General features: G+C 50.2%; 1 protein-coding gene across 1 annotated transcript in view; it reads left to right on the forward strand.

Annotated features, from left to right (window-relative positions):
* Positions 1 to 23640, forward strand: part of COL22A1 (collagen type XXII alpha 1 chain) — a 266083-nt gene that overhangs the window by 90399 nt on the left and 152044 nt on the right. Inside the window, exons 12-15 of the mRNA XM_028166969.2 lie at positions 3702 to 3740; positions 20270 to 20323; positions 21152 to 21205; positions 22276 to 22329. Of these exons, the coding sequence (XP_028022770.2) occupies positions 3702 to 3740; positions 20270 to 20323; positions 21152 to 21205; positions 22276 to 22329 (201 nt within the window). The remainder of the gene's footprint in view (positions 1 to 3701; positions 3741 to 20269; positions 20324 to 21151; positions 21206 to 22275; positions 22330 to 23640) is intronic.

Raw genomic sequence — 23640 nt, forward strand, 5'->3', positions numbered from 1 at the left:
GAGCAGGGCTTAGGAGCCACATGGCTGGGAAGCAAAGGCTCCACCAAGATACTTAACCTTTCTGTCCTCAGTTTCCTCATCTGTAAAGTGGGGAGGATAAAATTAACTGTCGAGTTGCATGATGAGGATTAAACGAGTTAACGCATGTAAACAGTTTGTAACAGTGCGGAAGCAAAGTAAGTGCTATTGTTCCTCTATTGTTACCTGGCCTGGTGGAAGCACTAAACCCATCCTTCAAACTGCATCTTGTAGCACCAATAGCACAAGTTCGGAGTCAGGTGGACCTCAGTAATCGTCCCTGGCTCCAGTCTTCATTAGCTGTGTGACTGTGAGCAGGTTTCTTAACCTCTCTGAAAACCTCATTTGCTCCATTAGCAGAATAAAGAAAAGAACAACTTTGTCTATAAAATGCCTGGCCCGTGGTAGGAGGTCAGTGAATGAGAGTGAGTATAATCAGTTCCTTTTAGGTTCTCAGTGCTCGGGGGAAACCCGACGACAAGACGGAGCCGCTCCCCTAGAAGAGTTAGCCTGGCAGATACCCCCGTGCCATCGTCTGAGAGCTCATGATTGTAGCTACACCACCTGCCCTTCTTCACAGGGGCTTCATGTGGGTCCCTCCTTACTCCTTAGAACAGCTTCTGAAACTTAGGCTCATCACTCACAGATGGGAAGGATACAGAATTTTCAGACTTGCGTGATGCGCTCGTGATCACATCAGGTGCTCTGCCTGTGTGTGGCAGAGGCAGGATTTGAATCTATTTTCATCTGAGTCTTGTGCTCACTTGCTGAGCTACACCTTTCACCCACACCATACACACCTGCCTCCTGTGCAGAGGTAGGAAGCACCTGCTCTGTGCAAAATAACATGGAAATAGGAAGAGAGGCTGATATTTAACAGCATTCATGGTGTGCCGGGATCTGTGCTATATGTTTTACAGATTTCTGGCTCATTTAACCCTCAGATCAATGTTGTGAGGTGAGGGCTAGTGAAACACCCATTTTACTGATACACAGGAAAAAACCAGGCTACAGAAACTGGCTGTGAGAGGGCACAGATGTCGGATCTCACAGACAAAGCCTGCAAAGTAGCCATTGTAATTATATCCAGAGGACTAAAGGAAGTGATTCGGAAGGAAATAGAGGGGAGTATCGTGACATTATCTCATCAAGTATAGAACATAAAGAGGTAGAAATTGTTAAAAAGAACCAAATGGAAATTCTAGAACTAAAGGGAAATTTTAAAGTACAGTCACTGAAATGAAAAGGAAAATCACTCGAGAGGCATGACGGTAGGTTTGAACTGGCTGAAGAAAGAGCCAGCATTCTTGAAAACAGATCAGTAGCGATCATGTAATCTGAAGATCAGAGAGAATCCATAATGAAGTAAAATGAGCAGAGCCTCAGAGAAGTGTGAGGGCCCGTGAAGTGCGTCAGTGCACACATAACAGGGGTACCAGGAGTGGAGAGAAAGGAGCAGAAAAAGTATTCAGAGAGATCATGGCTGAAGACGTCCCGACTTTGATGAAGAGCAGTAATCTACACGTTCAAGAAGCCTCAGGAAGTCCAATCAAGAAAAACAAAAGGAGGTCCATCCTTAGAAAAATCATAGTAAAAAATGCAAACAGACAAAACAAAAATATCAAAAGCAAAAAAAGAAAAATGATTCCTGATGTACAAGGAAAACCCAATAAGATTATCAGCTGACTCATCACCAAAAATAATTGAGGCCAGAATGCAGTGGAGTGACAAGTTCAAAGTAATAATTATGACACTGTATCATTGGGTATTTAAGAAATATTTGTAACAACAATAGCACAAAAATGGGGAAGAAGGAATAGATCACGTAGGAGTATGTTTCTAAATCTCACTGGAAGTAAGTTAGGGTAAATCTTAAGTAGATCCTGATAAGATGTATATGGTAAACCTCAAGCAACCTCCAAGAAAATAATTCAAAACTATATAGTGAAAATATCCTTAAAGAGGTTAAAATGTTGCACTGAAAAGAACTCATGTAATGCAAAAAAGAGCAGTAAAGGAGGAATAAAGGAACAGAAAATGTCAGGAGACATAGAAAACAAAAAGTTAAATGGCATATGTAAATCTACCTACATCAAAAATAACATTGCCTGTAAATGTATTAAACAAACCAGTTGAACAGCAGAGATTTTCAGCCTGGAAATAAAAACAAGATCCAACTGTATTGTGTCTATAGGAGACACACTTTAGATTCAAATATATAAATATGTTGAAAGTAAAAGACGGACAATGCACGTTCTACAAATAGAAAACATTAGAAATTGGAGTGACTATAACAATATCAGACAAAACAGGCTTTAAAAAAAGTTAATAGAAATAAAGAGGAACATTTTATAATGATAGAAGTGTCGATCCTTTAAAAATATGTAACAATTATAAACATATGTGCACCTAACAGAGCCCCCAGATATATGAAGCAAACATTGAGAATTGAAATGAGAGACTTAACACCCCACTTTAATAGTGTGTAGAACAACTAGGAATGTGGAGAAATCGTAACTCATACATTGCTGGTGTAAAATGCTGCAGCTGCTTTGAAAAACAGTCTGGTGGTCCTTAAAGGGTTAAACACAGAATTATATGACCCAGCAATTCCACTCCTGGGTGTGTAACTGAAAGAAATGAAAACACGTGTTCATACAAAAACTTGTCCATGGATGTTCATAGCAGCATTATTCGTAATAACGGAAAAGTAGAAGCAACCTAAATGTTCATCACGTGATGAACGGATAAATAAAATGTGTGTCATAGCCATGCAATAGCATAGTATTCTGTAATAAAATGAGGTATTGATACATGCTGCAAGGTGGGTGAACCTTGAAAACAGTTTGCTAAGAAAACACGGGCTATGAAGCCAGTCATAAAAGCCCACATATATGATTTCATATATATAAAATGTCTAGAATAGGTGAATTTATAGAAACAGAAAACCGATTAATGTTTGCCCAGAGCAGGGGGTGGGGGGAAAAGGGGAGTGACCACAAGGGGTTTGGGGTTCTTTTGGGGTGATGAAAACATTCTAAAGTTGATTGTGGTGGTGTTGCACCACCACATTTAGTACATTTAGTAAATGTACTAAAAAGCCATTGAATTGTACACTTTATTTTTAGTTTATTTATTCATTTATTTATTTTTGGCTGCGTTGGGTCTTCGTTGCTGCACACGGGCTTTCTGTAGTTGCGGATGTGTGCAGGCTCCTCATTGCAGCGGCTTCTCTTATTGTGGAGCGCAGGCCCTAGGTGCACGGGCTTCAGTAGTTGTGGCTTGTGGACTTAGTTGCTCCGCGGCATGTGGGATCTTCCCGGACCAGGGCTCGAACCCGCGTCCCCTGCATTAGCAGGCGGATTGTTAACCACTGGGAAGCCACCAGGGAAGTCCTACACTTTAAATAGGTGAATTATGTGCTCTGTAGATTATATCTCAATAAAGCTGATGTGGAAGAAAGAATAGTACCATAATATTGAGTTGCTGGGAAAATTAAGTGAGATGTTTGAAACTGACGAGAATCTACCCTCAGTAAATGATAGTGTCTCTTAGAGGCTCCCCGGCAGGGCTTATGGGAAAGCAGCCCACCATTTTGAATCCCAGGGCACGTCTGCCATGTGTGAGGTCATGCCGTGGAGATACTTCGTAGAAAGCCTTTGCCTTCTGCTTTGCTTTTGCAGGGCAGAGGACCTTTTGTCCAAGGAGAAAAGGGTGAAAAGGTAAGCACCTCCCTGCTTTCTCACTCCTCCAAGGGCCGTGGATGTGGCCCGGGAACGGGATGGGGGGCTTGGGTTCGGGAGAGTTGTGTGCTGCCGTGGTGCTGCCTGGTAAGAATGTGGGTGGGAGGGGAAGAGGTTTCCTGGGCTGAGTGCCTCAGTGTGTGAAGTGGGAGGGAAGGAAGGGCTTGTTTAGGACGTGGGTGGTTCACAGTGCTTAGAGCAGAGGGTACTTAATGGCGCTCATGGAAATTGGGATGCAGAGCTGCAGACGTGGTTTGAGGACCAACATGCGGGACATTCAATATCAAAATGTGTTCAGGCCTTGTTTGCAGTGATGGGAAGGCCTTGGACGGTCTGTGCGTGATCAGACATGCTGAGAAGGTTCGGATAGCAGGTGCCGATAGACGTGAGAGCGGGGCAGACCAGAGGAACTTGGGGAATAGTCGGGAGATTGTTGCGGAAGTACGAAGGCAAGAAGATGAGGGACAGAGTCATGGGTGGCCGCAGGACTAGACAGGCAGAGGAATGGAGGCCTATTCACATTCTCCCTGGATATGAATGTTGCACCTTCTTTAACCTTCATCAGTCGTGATGATGATGTACAAGTTCAACAGATCCTGGGAAAGAGGGGATTCCTTCTAAAGAGGAAAGCTTTCTTAAGGTGTCAGCCTAGAAGGAGAAATAAAAAGCAGTCACTAAAAATGCCATTTTCCACTCACACCAGCGATTAAAAATTCATCTCCCATTTCCCAGGAGAGACAGCCACAATACTTTGTAATGTGCATTTATGTTGGTTATTTTGCCGGAGTCTAGGCACTTGTAGACTCAGAATGCAGGGCATTGGACCCCAGAAGGATATCGTTACTCAGAGGGGGGCTCACGTCAACCCCTTGCGTAGGGCTGATGGTATAAAGCAGGTGCCACTCTGTCAAGTTACTATGGAAACAGAGCTTTCATGTGCCCAGCTCGTTCTCTCCGTGTAGCACCTTTTATTTAGTCCGTTCATGTCGAGAGATTTACTCTAAGGAGATAAATCAAGGCTGTGCACAAGTATATATCCACACGTTTCGTAATTACAGCGTGATTTATAAGCCAGCCTGGAAACAACTGTAATGCTCTGCAGTGGGCAAAAGGTAACATGAGTTATTGTACAGCTAAATAATACAGTGGCATTTAGGGACACAAAATCACGTTTAGAAGGATAATTAATGACCCAGAAGATGAAGATAGCATTTTGTTAATTTTTAATTAAAACACATTGCAAAATATCTATACGGTATGACCCCGGTTGTGTTTATGTGTGTGTGTGAGACTCAGAGAGGGAGGCTGATTCTGGGGGCAAACCCCCATTGTTAACCACTGGTTGTCTGTGGGTGGCAAAACTGTGAGAGTATTTATTTTTTCCCTTACTTTTTCTTTGTGTCTTCCTTTATTCCACAATGAACTTCTCTTTTTTAACCTCTGTTAAAAGCACAGGCACACACACGCACACGTAATAACTACTGCACAGGAATACAAAGCCGTTGGAGAGACAGTGTGACACACAGCGTAACATGAGCTTTGCAGCAGGCAGACCTGGGTCAGTCGAGGCTGTTCCCAAGCTCTGCCACCTGAGTCTGGGTCTCCCGCTGCCTCCAGCAGGACTCGCGCCACCATCTTCCACGATTCCCGTGTGGTCTCAAAGCACAGCACCTGGAACCTAGGCGCTCAGCTTTGATAGTTGCCATCATGTTCGGTTCCTGAGAGCCCAGAACCCGGGCACAGGGTATTAACAGGACACCCACATGTTCCTCGGGTTCAGGACTGGGGCCGCCAGAGCCCTTGAAGTCAGGGCGCTCAGCCTGGGTCGTGCTTCCCAGGCAAGACCAACGTGCAGCTCCTGGGCCGGCTCGTCCTCTGAGTGACGTGCTGTCCTCCTCACGTGCTAGCGCCACCAGGAGAAACTGGCAGGCCCCCTTTCTCCCATGAGCAGCAGCTGCATCTCTGCCCCGTCTGTTCTGGTTGAGCTCAGGACAGGCAGCCTTCTGCTTCTGGAGGCACCTCGCCGGTGCCCCAAAGCCCAGGCTGCAGCGCTACGCTCGGGACCTGAAGCTGCCGGGCCACGGTCCCAGCCGGGAGACCCCCTCACACATCCGGTGCTGGCAGGAGAGACGCGTAGCTGAATAGACTCCGGCACTCCTGTCTCTGTCTTCGGTTGACATTCTCCTGCGGTTGGGCATTTTTAGCAAAGTCTGAGTCTAGATTCTGCCACATCTGAGCTATGTGATTCGGGATGAGTCACCTCCGTCTCTGGGTCTCTGCTCCCTCATCTGTAGAAACGCAGGGGTGGGATGTGATGATGCATAAGGGACCTTGCAGGTGGCAGTTCTGAGACTTGGTCATCAGCCCACCCCCAGCCTGAGTCCCTGGGGCTGTCTTCCGTAACTTGGAGTCTCTGCTTCCCCTCCACGGTGCAGCGAGGCCAGGGAGAGTCAAGGGGACAACAGGATCCACAGAAGGGAGAAGGCCACTGGTGACTCATGCACTTGGACAGAGCTTAACTGGCTTTTTTGCTTGAATGTTCTCTCGAAAGCAGTCGCAGAGTACCAAGGGGATTGGACGGACTGGAGCCCGATGTGTCCAGAAATCATGTGACGCTGAATCTTGCTGTGGTTTGTTTTGTTTTGTTTTTTTAATTTTTGGTGATGTAATCAGCCACTGTGACAATGTGCATTGGCCTATCTGAGGACCAGGCACCGTGTAAGCTGTGTTCCATGCTTTATGTCTCATTATTAAGACAGTGCTTCAGGGAAGGCACAGCTATGCCCTTTTCACAGATGAGAGAACATAGCTTAGAGGTCAAGTGACCTGCCCAAGGTCACAGTTAGTAAGATGGCTAGAAAACACAATCACTCGTGAAGGGAAGCTGGAAGGCCGATTGAATTACTCCTTTTCCTGCAGCTGAGGAAACTGAGGCTCAGAGAAGGTGAGTGACTGGCCCAGTGTCACACAGCTGAAACACTGCCAGAGCTCTTGGCCTCCTGACTTTCCCAGCGCCCCCCACCAAATGCCCAAGACCATTGTGTGGTGCTTTGTTCCTGGGCTGCCTCTGCCCCTCGTTTTGGAAGCCAGCCTTCTCTCTGGTTCCTGTTCCACCCCACATTCACCACGGGTTCTTGGGGCAAAGCTCCCTCAGTGTTTTAATATGTATGAAATCGGGCTCAGGGAAAGGGGGAAGCAGGCTTTTAGGGGCCGCCTGAAAAGATCTGCGCATAGCCCAGGTGTTGGGGACACAGAAGGAGAGAGAGATAGGCATGGACCCTCCTTCACAGCGTCTGGAAGACAGCTGGCATTAAATAAATGCTTGCCTAATGAGTGAATGGATGGATGGAGTGTGGACCTCTGTCATCCAGGACCAAGAGCCAGTAGAATGGTCACAGACTCTGCAGTCAGAAAGGTTCAGCTTCAAATTCTGGCTCCACTTCATGTGGAGCCTCAGGTTCCTTTTCTGTAAGAGTGAGAAAGGGAATGATAGTAGTTCCTACCATGTGAGGTTGCTGGGAAGGTTAACCCAGTGCCCCACACAGCAAGCCCTCATGACGGGTGGTGCTGCTGTTCTTGTCACCCCATCATCGCTGGCAGTGCTGTCTTGGTGATGAGGATGATGATGGAGGGGGAGGGGGAGGGGGAGGAGGAGGAGGAGAGGGTATCATCATCATGGTTTGGACCAATGCGGATGGGCTGGTTTGGACCAATGCTGATGGGCTGGTTTGGACCAGTTTTGGGGGGAGTCAGGGGGAGCAGGGAGGGGTGATGACTTCTGTGCCCTTCCCACCCTTGGTCCTTCCATGTTGACAAAATAAATTAATAAGCACAGTGAAGATGTTGGCATAAGGTTTCCTATGGCTGGACACTGAGTCTTTTCCATGGAGATGTGGTCCGTGAGCCCCGCGGTAGAAAAAAACTCAGAAACAACAAAAACAAGGCCAAAGTACGTGGTGTCCAGTGAGCTTCCTTTCGCATCCCGAGGGTCCTTCTCTGGGGAACCAGAGCCTTCAGGGCAGGAACCCCACAGAGAAGCTGCGTTGTCGTCCCTTCCTGGACCCACAGCGCCCTCTGGTGTCTGGAAGCCAGAGCGTCGCTCCAGTTTTCCTCTGCAGGGGTCCGCGTGATACTGGGGAGATCTCTGCCCTTTGGGGGCGTTCCTCTATCCCTTAGGAATCTAGCACCTGGGGGAACGAGGGCAGAGAGAGCTTTCGTTTTGTGCTCAAATGTGGGCTCAGGTGATGGAAAGAAAGCAGGTTCGGGGAGTTGGGCAGGCCTGGTTTGGATCCCAGCTCTGCAGTGGCTGGGTGAGTGTTGGGTGGTGTCTCTCTGAGCCTCAGCTTCCTCATCTGTAAAGTGGGGCCATTGATGCCCACCCCTTAGGGCTGTTATGGGGCTTATAGGAGGTGGGCAGTGCCTATGACAGCACCTGGCTTAGTCCCTGGCACGTGGCAGCGCATGTAAAACTCTGTCCCTTATCTTTATTCCGTTCTTTTGTCTGCTAGAAGCTATTGCTAAAATCCATAAAAGAGTGACAGATGTGCTTCTTCAGTAGACAGCATTCAAGTACCTAGTACGTGGGAGAGTGGTGGGTTCACAGAGCTCTAAAACATGGCTTGGGCCTCCCCCAGAGGCTCACTCACCAATTCAGCAGAGGAGACATGCACACACATTCTGGTCACGTGGTTATCTAATCATGAGTGTTTCTTCTTCTTCCTGGTCCTTCATCGAGTCTGTTGTGCCACATCCATCCTCCACCCTGTTACACACTCAGAGGGTGACGACACTGTCAGGAGACCCTGCCTAGGACACCGGTCACATCAGCACTGCACCTTGCGGGTTTCCCAGGATACTCGGTGTTGTACTGCTGGGGGTGCTTAGAGAATGAAACTTAAAAATATCTAGGAAATTATCGTAAGCACAGTTCCAATGAAGGGAAAAACAGAAACAAAACGACCTCAAGCTGACTCTGTTCTTTATAAGTACTCTTAACAATGACCAACCGCAGCAAAAAATGGAAACAACCTGATGGAAAATTGCATTTCTTCAACCAGAAGGACATAAGTGAAAATTAGGAAGCCCTTATATATGTAGATGTGCATGCAACATGGCGTAAATGAAATAGTAGAATAGGAAGCCATATGCGCTCACACACAAAATGCGTGTGCAGCGAGAATAGCCAGTGCACTGGGGTAGTGGGATTTGGGATATTTCATGCCTTGTTAGTTGCTCTTTATGTTGCTATAACATTTGTACTTTTGCAAAACATAAACATTTAACTAACAACTAGAGCTTAAACTTGATATGATGAAAAAATTAAAAATAATAGTATATTTACAGTTGTTCATGCATGAAATCCAAAAGCAGTATTATTTTGGAGGGAAGAGCCCTCTCTCCCAGCATGGGGCATTTGCTGAATCCTGGACACTGTGACAGCTGGTCCCAGATGACAGAACATAGCAGCGGGTGAGGGTCAGGCTTTGGGAACCTGGCACTGCCCCTGTCCTGCTGTGTGACCTTGGAAAGGTCATTACAGTTCTCGGTGCCTGTTTTCTCATATGTACGCTGAAGATAATAGTAACGATAATAGGCTCTTGTAAGACTGAAGTGAGGGTTAAGTGATTGTATCCACGGCAAGAACTTAGCAGAGCACCTGGCAGATGAGAAAGCATTAGCGGGAATCAGGTCTAAGCCACCCGGGCACTGGATTTACTCTGAGTGTGATGGTCAATTCGGACACATTATCTACATTAGTCCAAACAGAACGACAGACTCAGTACTTTCACTGAGAAGCCCGGGGACGGTGTTCTTTCCCCCAGGGCCTGGGGCTGTGCGATGAGAGCCCGGATATCCCTGCAGCCGTGCAGCGAGCCAGGTGGGGTAGGGCAAAGGGGACACACACAGGTTGGGCCCAGTGTGGACCCTTGTAGGTGACGTTGCAGGGCGGAGTCCAGGCTCCCCTAAGCCAGCATCGCCCACTGCCCGGATACACAGGGCAATGCATTTCCTACCGGGGCTCTTTGCTTTCTTTACGAGCAGCTGCTGGTATTAATATTTGAATTAGAGTTGGGATAGGATGTAGAAGGCGGCCCTCAGGTAGAGACCAGCCTAGACCTGGTGCTGAGGAGACTGCCCCGCCCCCCGTTTCCCTCGAGTGGAGAGTAACAGAGGATAGGGCAGGGAGAGGGCTTGCAGCCCCTCATCAAGTCTGGCTCACACCTTGTAGATGGTGGGGGCCCTTGGGAGCCACCGGGGATGGAATTGTGGCAGAGTGTCCCGTAAAGCCATGCTTGGGTCAGCAGCTGTGTACTCAGCACTTGGTAGAGGGGGGGAAGAAACCAGAACAACAACCACCAAAAAGTCCTTTCTTCAGCATTTTCACAGAAATCCGTATGGCAGTATATAAAACTTTGTATGGATTTTGTGCTCGGATTTCACAGTGCGGTGCCCCAGAAAAACTATGCGAGCAAATAGAAGGAACTCAGCTGAATTTTATTGGGCTGGTTGACTCAGTAGCAGACAGAATTTTAGGTCACGCAAACATCGGTTCCTTGTCTTTTATGGCTTTCTTCCATTTTTATGGGGACCATAAACCTGACGGGGAAAGAGGAATCTGAGCCAGACAAATAGCAGAGGCCGTTCTGACTTCCTGGGATGCTGCCTCTAGAAACTTCAGCCAAATGCCCTGCAGCGGATGCCGGAGCCGAGTGCAGGTCATCGTGGGGGAAGTCCTTATGGGTTGGTTCACCATGAAGTTAAACAAATAAGGTGCCGATTGGAAAACCGAGGAAAGAGGCCACGGCCATCTTGATGGAACTAAGGAGGGTTGTTAGAAGGCCAGGTTTGGAGCTGTCAGCTGAGGTGGGCTGGTCCCCGGGTCTGAGAAAAGTAGGTTCCCCACATGCTTATTCCAAACCAGGCCCAGGCCCCCGAGAAGCCCGGTGCCTCCTGTTCTCTGGTGATTTGAAATTGGACAAAGCAGTCTCCCCGGCATTGCTGTGGACCTGAAGATCCAGCCTCTCAGGAAAGGCAGTGGCTTGAAGAGCGCTGGGGACTCATGTGCCCCGTGGTGGGGCGGGGCGCCTGGGATTCCTCAGCTCCGGGTGGCTTCCTTTGGCTCATTCTTGCTGTCCTATTTGAAACATGCAAATGCGCGTGAATTTGCGTTTGATTTTCAAACGCTGCTGTGGTCACCATTCCCTACAGACCCCTGCTCAGCGGCTCTGTGGTACTTGGAGGATCAAGTCCCCTGCGGGTTGGCCCCGAGTGACCCTGCCCCGTCTCCGTCTCCTGCCAATTCTGGGTCCACCTCTGGGTCCATGTTTCCACCTCCCCGGCCTTGATTCCTCCTCCTCGCACGTCCACCGCTCCCTTCTCCTGTGGAATCCTGGAGAGGCTTCTGATGCAGTAACCTTCGGGGTGTCAAGCCCCCACAGTCACTGTCTTACTCAGTCCTCCCAGTGAGAGCAGGTGGAGGGTATCACCATCATCATGTCATGGAAAAGGGCGCTGAGACTTAGGAAAATGCTCCTACACATCGATGTTTTCACTGTAGAAGCTATAGGAAGAGGACGAAGTAGTTTATAGGGAGCTCTGGTTTGTTCAAAAGTGTAACACCTACCCAGTTTAGATCTAGTCCTGTGCTGGAGGGCTGGAGAAGGACAGCAGAATGACGGACATGAACTTTGGAGTAGGATTAATCCAGCCATCTGCACTGAGAGTCAAGGCTGGTGGAGGGGTGGAGGGTGAAGAGTGTCTAGAAAAATAACCTGCATCACTGCAGAGCTCACAGGGCAGAGAGGCGGGTGGCAGGGACGCTCCCGCTCCCGTGGTCCTGATTAGCCCGCGGCCTGAGGTCTGAGCTGGCTGAGAGCCCTTCCTGTGAAGCACCACCGCAGTGCACGTCCCACTTCATGGGACAGTCAGACCTGCTCTCACAGTGACACTTCTCTGGTCTCAACGTGACAGACGCACCTTGTGCCACACACAGTGTGAAAGACTGAGTCCTTCCCACCTGAGTGAGTTCTTTCTTTGGTGTCTTTCAACGGCAGGCTGTACTTGAAATTGCGAGATGAGAGGGTTTCGTGGAGGTGGAGATGGACCGTACAGGTGGGTGGGGAGTGAAGCGCGGGGTCTGCTACGTACGGATTTTCTTCCCAGTGCCTCCTTTCCAGAGCAGTGACCAAGAAACGCCCTCAGAAAGCGTGAGGTGCTTCTACATAGCACGGGGTTCTGGTGTAGGTGAGACGTGTGCCGTTGCAGGGGATGATGGCGACACTTACTTCGCAGATTCTGTCTGAAGGGATGGGTGGGACGGGACGTTAGCAGTGGCAGCCACGGAGAATTCAGTGGCCAGCACTTGGTGATTTTGTCTGCAACAGTCGAGCGACTTTGTCTCAAAGAAGGTGCCTTGTAGTGGAAAGAATCATGACATCAGCCTTTTACTGACCACTTGATATCTGCCAGCTGTTGACTTTATGAGTATCAGCCTCCTGCAGTTCCTTGAAGGAGTCTGGAGCATGCCCAACGGCACAAAGTGGGGGGTGAGGGGCTGAGGTTGTGTCTGTCCGACCCTACACCCCCCATTCCTAACCACTGCACTGGACAATGCCGGTTCCCTGCCCTCCCCCAAAAGGGATGCTTTTGTCTGAGAATTCTTGACCCTCAAAACCCATGTACCTTGTAGGAATCGACTTATTTTATGCAATGACTACATTATAGAGCCTCTGAGCCATAAAGTATAAATTATATGTGTGTGCTTGTATGTGTGAAACCTCTAAGATGAATTTATGCCATTTGCTTCTGGCTCTGGGTCTCATTCTCTTTTTTCACAGCTGGCTTAATCAGCGCCCCCAACTCCTATTCTTAGCCTGTGCCTTAATGTGCATTATTCATGGTTATCGACTTGGATAATTGTGGTCGAGTGCCTTCTATTTTTATCATAATTAAAGGGTTTAGGGGAAAATAGGTTCAGCTGCTTATGTGCCCTCAAATAGCCTTGTAGGTTGGGGCAAAATGCTGGGAGTTAGAATAAAGATGCCGCAGACCCTGTCCATGGTGCTGCAGGACACGTTGGGGAAGTTTTGAGTTCACGGGTTCTCACGGCCCCAGGCAGAGCTGGAATAGGAAAGTCTGCACTTTTTCCAGCCCCGTCTGACACTCAGGGTCTTCGCCAAGTTTCATGGCCCAGCCACAGGGCCAAGAGCTTCATACAGGAGGGGAGAGCATTTATGGGAGGGTAAATGCTGGACTGCTAGGCAGCTGGGCTGGGAGGGCAGGGTAGGCCAAGGGCATGCACCCTAGACACGGACCGGCTGGACTCAGATCCCAGCTCGGCCACTTAGCAGCTGTGGACACTGGGCAAGTCAGTTACTCAACCCCTGCAACCCGTGCTTTCCTCACCTATAAATTGGCGACTATAATTCTACTGGCCTCAGAGGGTTACAACGAAGATGAAATGAACTAATGAAAATAAATGACTTACATTTGTAAAAAGTGCTCATAAATGTTCAGTGTAATTACCGTGATACCAGCATAGTTTTCCACCTTTTACACCAAGTGACATCTTCTGCGTCCTCTGCATCCATGAGGCCTTATCCCCAGGGCCGGCTGACAGCTGGGAAATGCCGGTGTTCCCTGCGTCCCCCAAGGAGGACTTCTGTAACTCCCAAAGCCTCAGGGAGTCTGGGGAGTGTTATTAGAAAGCGTGTTCCAGGGGGGCTGCCGTAGAGGTGTAAGGTGTCTTTTCCTTTCTTCAGTTCATCCAAAATAATTTGCAGAGCATCTAAGAATAATAACGGTCCCCCATATTTACAACTACTACTGTCTGCCAGGACTGACTCACACACAAGCTACTCAGTTTTGGGGTAGAGATGGTTGTCCTCATTTTACAGGCCTATTAACCGTGTGACCAGGTGCAAGTGACTTTCTCTCTCTGTGTGGCCAAGCCAGGAAGTGAGCTCATGTATTCTAACATCACAGAGAAGTGGTTCTCAAACTTGACCAGGCGCCCAAACCCCCTTGAGGGCTTGTTAAATCACTGTGCCAGGCCCCGCTCCCGGTCGGTCTGACTCAGTGGGGCTGTGGTGAGGCCAGAGAATCTGCCCTTCTGACAGGGCGCAGGTGATGCTGACGTTTCTGGCCCGGGAACCACACCCGGAGGGCCACTGCCCGGAGGACTCCTCAGCCCCACCCTAGGGCCTGCTCCGGCTCTACCAGTGGAAGGAGAGGGGTACTAACATGGCACCTCTGGCAGCGAAGCAACGTCTGCGTCAGTATTTCGGGGGAAAGCTCTGATATTTAATTAATCGGAAGAACAGGGGAAATATCTGTTCTCTCTTGTCTATTTTGCCCAGTGAAGTAACCAGGTAATTCCTAGAGCTCTGGTTCTGACACGTGGGCATATGGGTGGATAATTTCCTGCCACGTGGTACCCACCGGGGGCTCCCAGTGAGATTACTGAGGCAGTGTGTGTGTGCATGAGGGGGTGGCCAGAAGAGAGGTCAGAGCCTTGGCTTGGAATCAGGGCCCCGATTTTGAGTCACAGCTGCCAGTGTGAACTGGGGGAAAGCCTCTCTTCCCCGAGCCCTGGTTTTCATCTGTAATGGGTTTCACATGCATTATCTATGGTCATTTTCTTTTTGTTAAGTTTTTCATCCAGATTTTATTAATTCAATTCCATAATGACTGTGACATATCATAAAGATGAAACAAAATGTATTTTGTTTATTTAAAAAAATTTTTTTATTGAAGTGTAGTTGATTTACAACCTTGTGTTAATTTCTACTGTACAGCAAAGGGACTTAGTTATACACATATATACATTCTTTTTTATGTTCTTTTCCATTATGGTTTATCCCAGGATATTGAACATAGTTCCCTGTGCTGTGCAGTAGGACCTTGTTGTTTGTCCATTCTATATGTAATAGTTTGCGTCTGCTAACCTCAAACTCCCACTCCATCCCTCCCCCACCACCCCCTCCTTTGGTAACTACCAGTCTGTTCTCTAGGTCTGTGAGTCTGTTTCTGTTTCGTAGATGGGCTCATTGGTGTCATATTTTAGATTCCACATATAAGTGATATCATATGGTATTTGTCTTTCTCTTTCTTACTTCATTTAGTATGATAATCTCTAGTTGCATCCACATTGTTGCAAATGGCATTATTTTGTTATTTTTTATGGCTGAGTCGTGTTCCATTGTATATATGTATATGGTCATCTTCTTAAGCTGAGTGATTTCCTTTTTACAGGTGAAGAACAGAGGTTCCAGATAGTTTACTCCAAATAACAGAACTTGATGCTTCTTTCAAATTTCCCTGTGTACAAAGCATTTTCCAAAGCATTGTCTCAAGGCATCTTACAAACCACCTTGGGCCAGACGTACTATTACTCCTTGCGTCACCCTGTTTACGGACGATGAAGCTGAGACCCAGGAGGGAAGTCACTTGTTCTGCTCAGCTAACGGGCAGCAGAGGCTTCATGCGAATCCAGACCCTCCTCTCCAGTCTGGTCCTCTCCTCTCCTCTCCTCTCCTCCCCCTCTCTCTCATCTTTCTCTTTCTCTTTCTCTCTTCCCTCCCTCCCTCCCTCCTTTCTTTCCTCCCTTCCTTCCTACCTACCTCCCTTCCTCCCTCCCTCCCTCCACTTTCCTGTTTTTTTGTACTTGACTGTGGATCCTGAGCTACACATACTCCCTTTAAAGATCTCCCTGTGCCCGACCTTTCCAGTTCCAGGGCAACCTCCAGTCTGTTCCCCACTCCTTTCTTTGACCCACCTTGTGGACTTGTGAAAGTGTTCTTAGTTCTCAACAGAATATAAACAACGGGCATTTTAATAATATTTTATAGTCTACCAGTTATATCCACATTCATTTTCTCGTCTGGAAGCAGCATGAACCTCTATCTTAGGAAAGATGAAACTGAGGTTCAGAGTGGCAGCATGACTTTCCTGCTGGGATGTCAGCGGACGGCTTAGGGCTGTAACTCTCTCTCTTCAGAACATCTGCAGGCAGCTGAGTCCAGGTAGAGGACTCTGGAAAGTGTGTCACGGGGGCATGGTGGTATTCTGTGATGTTAAGAGGAGGTGACACTGAAACATGAAATATGCGGGTCATGTTGACTTTTCCTTGGGGACACAGTTTTCAATGGCAGGAACCCATCTAATGAAATGCCTGGACCGCATCATGACTTGAAAGTGGAAATTTCTCAGAATGTGTCTGTTTGCAGTGCCAGCTTGGTTATCCTAACCATGATTCAAATAAGATTTAAAAAAAAAAAAAAAAGATGTTACCTTCTCAGACAAAGAAAATATTCATCTCTAAAGAGTCTCAGTTTCTTTGACTACCAGTGCTCTAAAGCCAACTTGCCAAGCTGTCCCCGTCCTTGGGAAGCACAAATCCTGCAGGAAGTTTATGACGCCTACTTACAGATGTAAACTGAGACTCACGGTGTTTCACTAACTTGACCCAGGCCATTAGTACTGAGTGACGGAACAGGATTTGAAGCTGCAACTTACTGGCTCTTGAGACTGTTGTTTTCCTGTAACAGCTTGCTGTTCCCTTTGTCCCTGGGGGTTTCATACCCCCAGGGCTCATTCCCACAGGGCTCTGGGGAAGGAGTTAGAGCACAGGGAACACTTGTGGGGCCTGGGGCCACGTGGGCGCGGCTCACACGGAGGTGACAGAGCCCTGATTCCCATCTCATGGAGCTCCCGTCTTGTGATGACAGAGACTCACACAGGTACTTGTTGGGCCTCTACTGGAAAGTGCCAACAGAGCTGGACATGTGACAACTGTGGGCACAGGGGAGGTTCCAGAACTCTCTGGAGTTCCCTCTGGCATTGTCTCTGGTCTTCTCCCTGGCTTCCTTTATTAAATGGTCCTGGAAACTCCATGCCCTGCTGCTCTCCCCGCTGTATTCCTGAGGCAGGAGCCCACCTAGACCCCCCTTCCCTGCCTGCAGCTGCGGGACCCCCCACCTGCAGCAGCCAGAAGACGGGCTGGGCTTTCAAGGACTGGGTAACCCACCCATGGGGCAAGCTCCGCACCACGTCACCCCAGGAGGGCTGATCCTAGAGGCGGGCACTATGGGAAGCGTCTCCTTTTGGGAAGTTGTGAATTTATCCCTAGTGTTGTAAGGAAGCAGAGTTAAGTAGGCTGGTCCCTGCCATCTGGAAGCACACAGCCTTTTGCGAAGATCAGAGCAGGATGGGGCAGGAGATAAAACGTGGCCTTGGAGACAGGGCGTCTGGGGAGCTGAGCCCACCCTGTCGCTGACCCCCAGCATCCTGGCTTGAGGCAGAGCTCCTGCCTCCTGCGAGGCCTTTGGGGACGCTCTGATGCTTTCCCAGGGAAGGACGGCTGGCTGAGGCTGAGTGGGGCTGACCTTGATCCCTGGGGAGGGAGAGCAAGGCTGGGCGCCCCGGCCTCAGCCGCCCCAAGCTGCTCACCAGGCCATGGAACTGCTGGGTAGCCGCCAGAGAGTCAGGGTCCCTCTGTGCTCACGGGCTGCATGTGAAGACAGCATGGAACGCTTAGCCCACAGGGTGGCCGAGCATCCGAGCGGGGCCGTGCGTGCAAGTGCCAAGTGCTGGCAGACGACGAGGCAGGCTCGGGGCCCCAAGTCTGATCTCCCACTACACGCGCTGTAACTTTGCAGAGTACTGAATCCCTGTGTTTCCATGTCGTAAACTCTGAAACGTAGGTAGCAGTTGCATCTCCCTGTGGAATTGTTGTGAGGACGGGTCGAGCGCACCGATGAGGGTAAAGCGCTCAGAACCTGGCAGGTCGTGAACGTGCAGCGAAGACTGGCCGCCAGCAGCACGTCTGTAATATTTCCTTAACGTTATCTTTAGTATCCCGTTAATATTACTGCTGGTTCTGCCATTAGCGCTAACGATAGCGATGCTGGTTGGTGTCTGGTTGTCACTCTGCATTGCAGAAATCACTTGCATCTGTACTGGTTGCCTCTTTCATCCTCGGTTGAGTTTCAGAATAGTCAGAGGCACAGACAGGCAGGGCATTCATGCCTGCTGTGAGGGTGTGGAAACAGAGGCTGAGAAATCTCCGGCCACAGCTGCCCTGCCCTTACAGGGACAGTGGAAACAGTTGGACCCCAGAAAGCACCTCATCAGCTCCCACCTGTCCTGAGGAAACGGCCACTGCAGAGAACCCTGGGCCCTCAATATCAAACAATCCTTCCTCTGTGAAAATACCCAGACTGTTCACCTGCCCTTGTGTCCAGCCAGGGAGAGTCAGACGTTCCCTAAGACCAACGAGAAAGTCTCTCCGCTTCGGAAATCCCACCTGAGTACAAGGCTTGCCAATCATTACAAACATGTCTCCGTCTTTCTTCTTCTTACTCAATAACTAACTCCCTTTTAACGCTTTTGAACCCCTGCTGATGGCAGCCTGGTCCCCTGGACGCACGTGGGTGAAGGACTCGGTTTTGCCTCCGAGGAGGTGCAGGGTCCCCGCAGGCGCCCCAGGGGCAGGTCAGGCGGGCAAGGACACTGTGCAGAACCGCCATCCACAGAGCAAGTTTAAGGCTTCAAGACAACCTGCTGTGAAGGAGCCTGTTTAACTTTATTTAACTGCAGTTCACAAGCTTATTTGACCCAAGAACCTGGCAGTCTTCCCCCCACCCCGTCACACATTAACTACAAATCAAACAGGTATCATCCAGACCAGCTTTGGAAATGTTATATGAACCCCCGCGGAGACACTTCATACTTACGCAAGCTCCACGGTGTCTGTAGTTGTTTCCGTTTTTACAGAAAGTGAGGCCGAGACTCTTGAGATCAAGTAATTTGTCCAAACTGGCCCACCCTCCTCTAAGGGACAATTGCAGGAGCACCAAGGTTGCACTCAGCCTGCCAAGTCCCTGAAGTCCCGCCCCCCAGGCTGCGCTGCCTGCGACATCCCCTCTGGAAGGTTCCACTCAGGTTAACTGATCTCCTTAGTGTCCAAGACTAGACCCTCCCGGCCCCGAGCTGAAGAACCAGAAACCACTTCCCAGCAAATCAGTGTTTCGTGGGAGCACAGGCGCCCTGTGGGCACCGTTAAATTGCTGGGTGACGGCAGGAGAGGGCACCTCGTGTGGCCATGATGACAGCGTGCCGGGGGTAGAGGTGTCCCCCCAGCAGGGGGTGTGCTTTACTGCCCCAGCCCCCTCATCCTCCCAGCGACCCTGCTGGTGTCACCCTCCACGCTTGGACGAGGGGCGAGCGCCACACAACGTTTCAGAGTGGCTGCCTGTGGGGCCACGCAGCTAGAAAGGTGCAGAGCTGGGCCACAGGTGTCTGTCTGTCTGTTTTTCTCTCCAATATCACAACAACTTAGAATGTTGAGACCATGGAAGGCACTTTGTAGAAGTTTTAAAAGTGTGTGTGTGTGTGTGTGTGTGTACATACATACATACACGGTTGCATCTTAATTTATAGATAAAAACTAGAAATGTATAATGTGTGTTGTGTCTTTCAGAAAATAAGACCTGTCTCAAGGGCTTATTATGAGTACTAGATAGCACAATATATGAAGACATCCTACAGGGTCCAGCCCTTGGTGTTTTCTAAATATAGATTCATCAGTTCAGTCATTCATTGAATGTCCAGCATCGTCATTTCACAGATGGAAAAGCCCAGAAAGCGGCACTGACTTGCTCAGTGTCCCCCAGAAAATCGATGGGGAGGGGGCAGCTGGGATGAAGGTCGTGGTGGAATCCTTCAATTTGAATCAGGCGGTGCGGGAGCTGGACAGGCGCGGAGGGCTCCTGGATTTCCCTGTTGTTGAGTTGCCCCCAGTCCATCTCCAGGAGGTATGGTTGGGGGGGACAAGCGGGTCCCCACAGCTGCACCATGAGCGTGCCTGTCACATGCTTCCGCACAGTGCATTAGAATGGAGTTTGCCCCAGCTTAAGAAACATCTTTAATACCTGGTCTAGCCCGGTGGTTCTCAACTGGTGTGATTTTTACCTCCCGGGGACGTTTGGCAATATCTGGAGGCATTTTGGGCTGTCACACCTGGGGAGTGCTACTGGCACCTCAGGATGCTGCAGGACATCCTGCAACGCCCAAGGCAGCCTCCCCACCCCCGAACAAAGAATCATCAGCCCAGTGCTGATGGGGCCCAGCTCAAGAACCCTGCTCCGGCCTGCTGCTGTGCTGACATGTGTGACCCCGGTCCTGGAGGGGGTCAGCCACACGGCGAGTTAGGGGAGGGCGGGGCAGGGCGTCTCACTCCCACTGTCAGGTGCGTACGTACCCCCTGGGGGGTCTTGTTAAAACATGGACTCTGGTACAACAGGCCTCCAGTGAAGCCTGAGAATCTGCATTTCTCACCCTCTCCCAGGAGGCGCCCAGGCTGCAGGTCTGTGAATTGCCCTCTGAGTAGTGGTGTCTTGGCCACAGGTCGTGTCTGGCACTTTCTCCGCTTCACCAGCATCCTGAGAGCCTGTCTCCAGTGCTGTCCTCACCGTGTCCTAACTGCTGTTCTCTTTCTCTCGTCTTAGGGTTCCCTGGGCCTATCGGGTTCCCCTGGGAGAGACGGCAGCAAAGGCATGCGGGTACGTCTGTTCCCACGGGGCAGCACTGGGCTGGGGACCTCCTGATCAGAGGCCCCTGTCCTCGAGTGGGGTGGCCTTTGCCAGGGCCAGGCCTGAGCTGGGGCTTGTTTGTACCAGGATCTTCCCAGGTCCCCGGGGGCCAGCCTGATAATTATAACATCACCAGCAGCAGCCGTTGCCACCAGGCATCACCTGTGTGTCCCTGGGAGCTGTTCTCTCACTTAGTTGACAAGCAGTCCTGCATGGGAGGTCTTGTCCAGTGCCTAGACCTGGAACCAAGTCGAGGTCCAAGCTGAGGGACTCGGTTCCCAAGTCCCCAGTTCACAGCTCAAGGAGTCGGTGAGACCCCAGCAGCAGCCTGAATGGCCAGCCGGCCTCCCTCTGGGGGGCACCCCGACTCCACCTCTGCACCCGCAGCCTCTGAGTTGGAACACACTCTAGGACCCCAGGCAAAAAGTGATCTCAGCTCAGGCGGGTCAGTCTGATCCAGGATAAAGGGGTCCTCTTCTCCAGCAAGAACCCAAATGGAAGTCGGCTCGGGTTCTTGGCGGCGCCTGATGGGCACGTGAGCCGCTATGCTTGCTCCACTGTTCTGTCTCAGCTGAGTTTTGTTGGACCAGCAGCAGAAGTGGATGGGGGTTGAGGTGATGAACACCCGCAGTGAAGATCAGCTCCTTTGCTTGTAGAAAGAGTCTCTGGGGGAGCCGGGTCTCTGCTCACCAGTGGTTACATCATTTCTGTGCCAAGTTCTAGTTCCAGGAAGAGATGCCCCGGGTGCCTGGGCCTGTGTCCCCTGGGTTGTGACCACATGTTATTCTGTGTGTGCAGGGGGAGTCGGGAGAGCCAGGAGAGCCGGGGCTGCCCGGGGAGGTGGGCATGCGGGTAAGTGTTGCTTCGAGTTATTCCTCTCATGTTCCTGGTGCACAGATCTTGATGCAAAACGAACTTTGTGGGTAACATCTCCTTAGGTGTAGAGGTGATGCCCAAATGGGTTCCCTACCTACGCTCCTCATGCACCACACCCGGGCTCATGCGTGTATGTCCACACATCCACGATGTTTCCTAAAGTCTTACAGAAAATGAATTGTACCGTACTCTGCCATTTATCTTTTTTTAACAAAAGACATATCTTTCCACACCAGTACGGATCGATACCACCTATTCTCTTAATCAGTGCATATTATTCCATGATATGGATGTGTCGTAATTTACATAACTTTTCCTCTGTTTGTGGTCCTCAAGGTTATTTCTAATTTCATCTGTTTTTCACTAAAATCAGTAAATGTACACACATGTGTGTGCACATGCATGCGTTTCTCTTACGTATACTGTATTTTTATTTCAGTAGGCTAGATGACAAAAATTGGGATACCTTTGGCTGAGGAAAAGAACACTTTAATTTTAATAGATTTTAACACATATTGCCCATTTAGTAGCCTAGAAACCATAGCAGCCCATGGTCCAGGCAGCAGGGGGGCCTCCAGGCTCTGCAGGCTCCTGTCGGGCTTTGTCAGGACTCGTCCGGGCTGTGCCGGCCCCACGGCGAAGTGTGAGTGATGCGCTGAGGGAGTCAGTCACGTGACCGGGAGCCGTGCACACGTCCTGGCCGGATCCTGGCGTGGCCGCGGGCCGCGGGGCACGTGGAAGCGAGACGGCCGCACTGGCCTTACGATGGCTCAGAGGCAGCACGCTGTTCCCTGTTCCTCGAAGTCGAGCAGAGTTGCGTGTGAATCCTGGCTCCACCAGGCAGGGGATGGCATGAGCTCTGCGTGGGGCGGGCAGCAGCGGAGGTGGAGGGGTCTCTCGGGGAGGCCTTGTGCGGGCGGCACGGTGGCGCGTGGTGGGTGAGAAGCAGCCCTCTCCGCCCTGAACATGGTTGCTGACCGTTGTGGTCTCTGCTTCTGCCTCTTCTTGCCGTTCCCAACCTTTTTTGTGTGAACACTCTTCTGCAGGGACCCCAAGGACCTCCTGGACTTCCCGGACCTCCCGGCCCCGTCGGAGCTCCTGTAAGTAGAGGCAGCTGTGCGGAAGGGGCTCTGTCGCCTCTTCCGGGGGCTGGGACCCAGACTCTGACAGGTCCCCATCCCACATCTGTACACAGAGGACATGGCAGTGAAGCGTGGGTGACTCTTCTTAGACCAGAAATGCTTACACGTTATGGTACTTAAAGGATCTCTTGGAGATCACGTTTAAATGCACGTTCCCAGGGCCCCATTCCCAGCTAAAGCAACAGGTTTGTGTGGAGCCCAGGACTCTGCATTTTTACCCAGCAGCCCAGGTATTTCTGACACTTGACCTAAAGAAGCCATTTTTACCAACCTGTCTAGTCAGCCGCTCCAGAAGGGGGTGGAGTCTTTATTATAAATTCCCAGCCCCTAGAACAGTGCCAGACACATGGGATGTTTAGTGACCAAGTGCCCCACGAATAAAGCGATGAAGAAGTAGATATGGTATATTGGAGCAAGTGTCTTCTTGGGCCTCTAACCTTGTTCTTGGTTCTTGTTAAGAAAGATTTGAGATGATCTCCAAATGAAAGAAGCAGTGTTAAAGGTCGTTTTCAAACAAGGCAGCCTGCATTGCCTCAGGGGCATTCAGAGCCTCTGATCTCTGTGTATCTGGCCAAAATATTTGGATGGAATTAGAATGGCCTGTATATCCAGCTGCCCCCGAAGGCCTAAGTAAGTGGTCCACAGACCCTCTGCCTTCTGGGAGAGCATCCTGTGCTCTGGCCCTGTGCCTCTTCTCCAGGCACCAAAGATGTATGTATTATTCCTGGAATCCACAAGCAGGCCTGGGCAGTCTCTTCCCCCTTTAACATCTTTTTCATAGAGCGTCCAAGGGTCCCTTCACCAGGAAGGGAGTGGAGAGAGAGGGGACACAGGGCATTCACCTAGTAACACAGGACATACTCAGGCCTCTCCAGCAGGGCCATGCACCAAGCTGCATTCCTGCCCGGGAGAAGCCGTGCTTCCACCAGCTGGGGTGCTGGTGACCCGGCAGCTCACTGCACACCCTGCACATCTCAGAGGAACAGACACACGTGCATTCTGATCTCGGCACTGTAATGTGGGGCAGTAGCCTTCAGGTAGAACTTCTACAAGATTCTTGTGCAAACCAAGGGATTGAGGTAGCCATTCATTGGCTCACTTATTCGACAAGTGTTTACGGACATCAAGCGGCAGCTGCCGTTCCGGACCATGGGGCACGGTATTGAAGGAAAGGAGGCACTGCCCTCGTGGGGCTGGCATTCTGCTTGGGGGAGACCAAGGATGTGTCCTGTGGGGCTGAGTGCTCGAGGAAAGTGAAGCCTGGTGAAG

This window comes from Balaenoptera acutorostrata, chromosome 17 (genome assembly GCF_949987535.1).
Source record: "Balaenoptera acutorostrata chromosome 17, mBalAcu1.1, whole genome shotgun sequence".
In the NCBI taxonomy this organism is placed as follows: Eukaryota; Metazoa; Chordata; class Mammalia; order Artiodactyla; family Balaenopteridae; genus Balaenoptera; species Balaenoptera acutorostrata.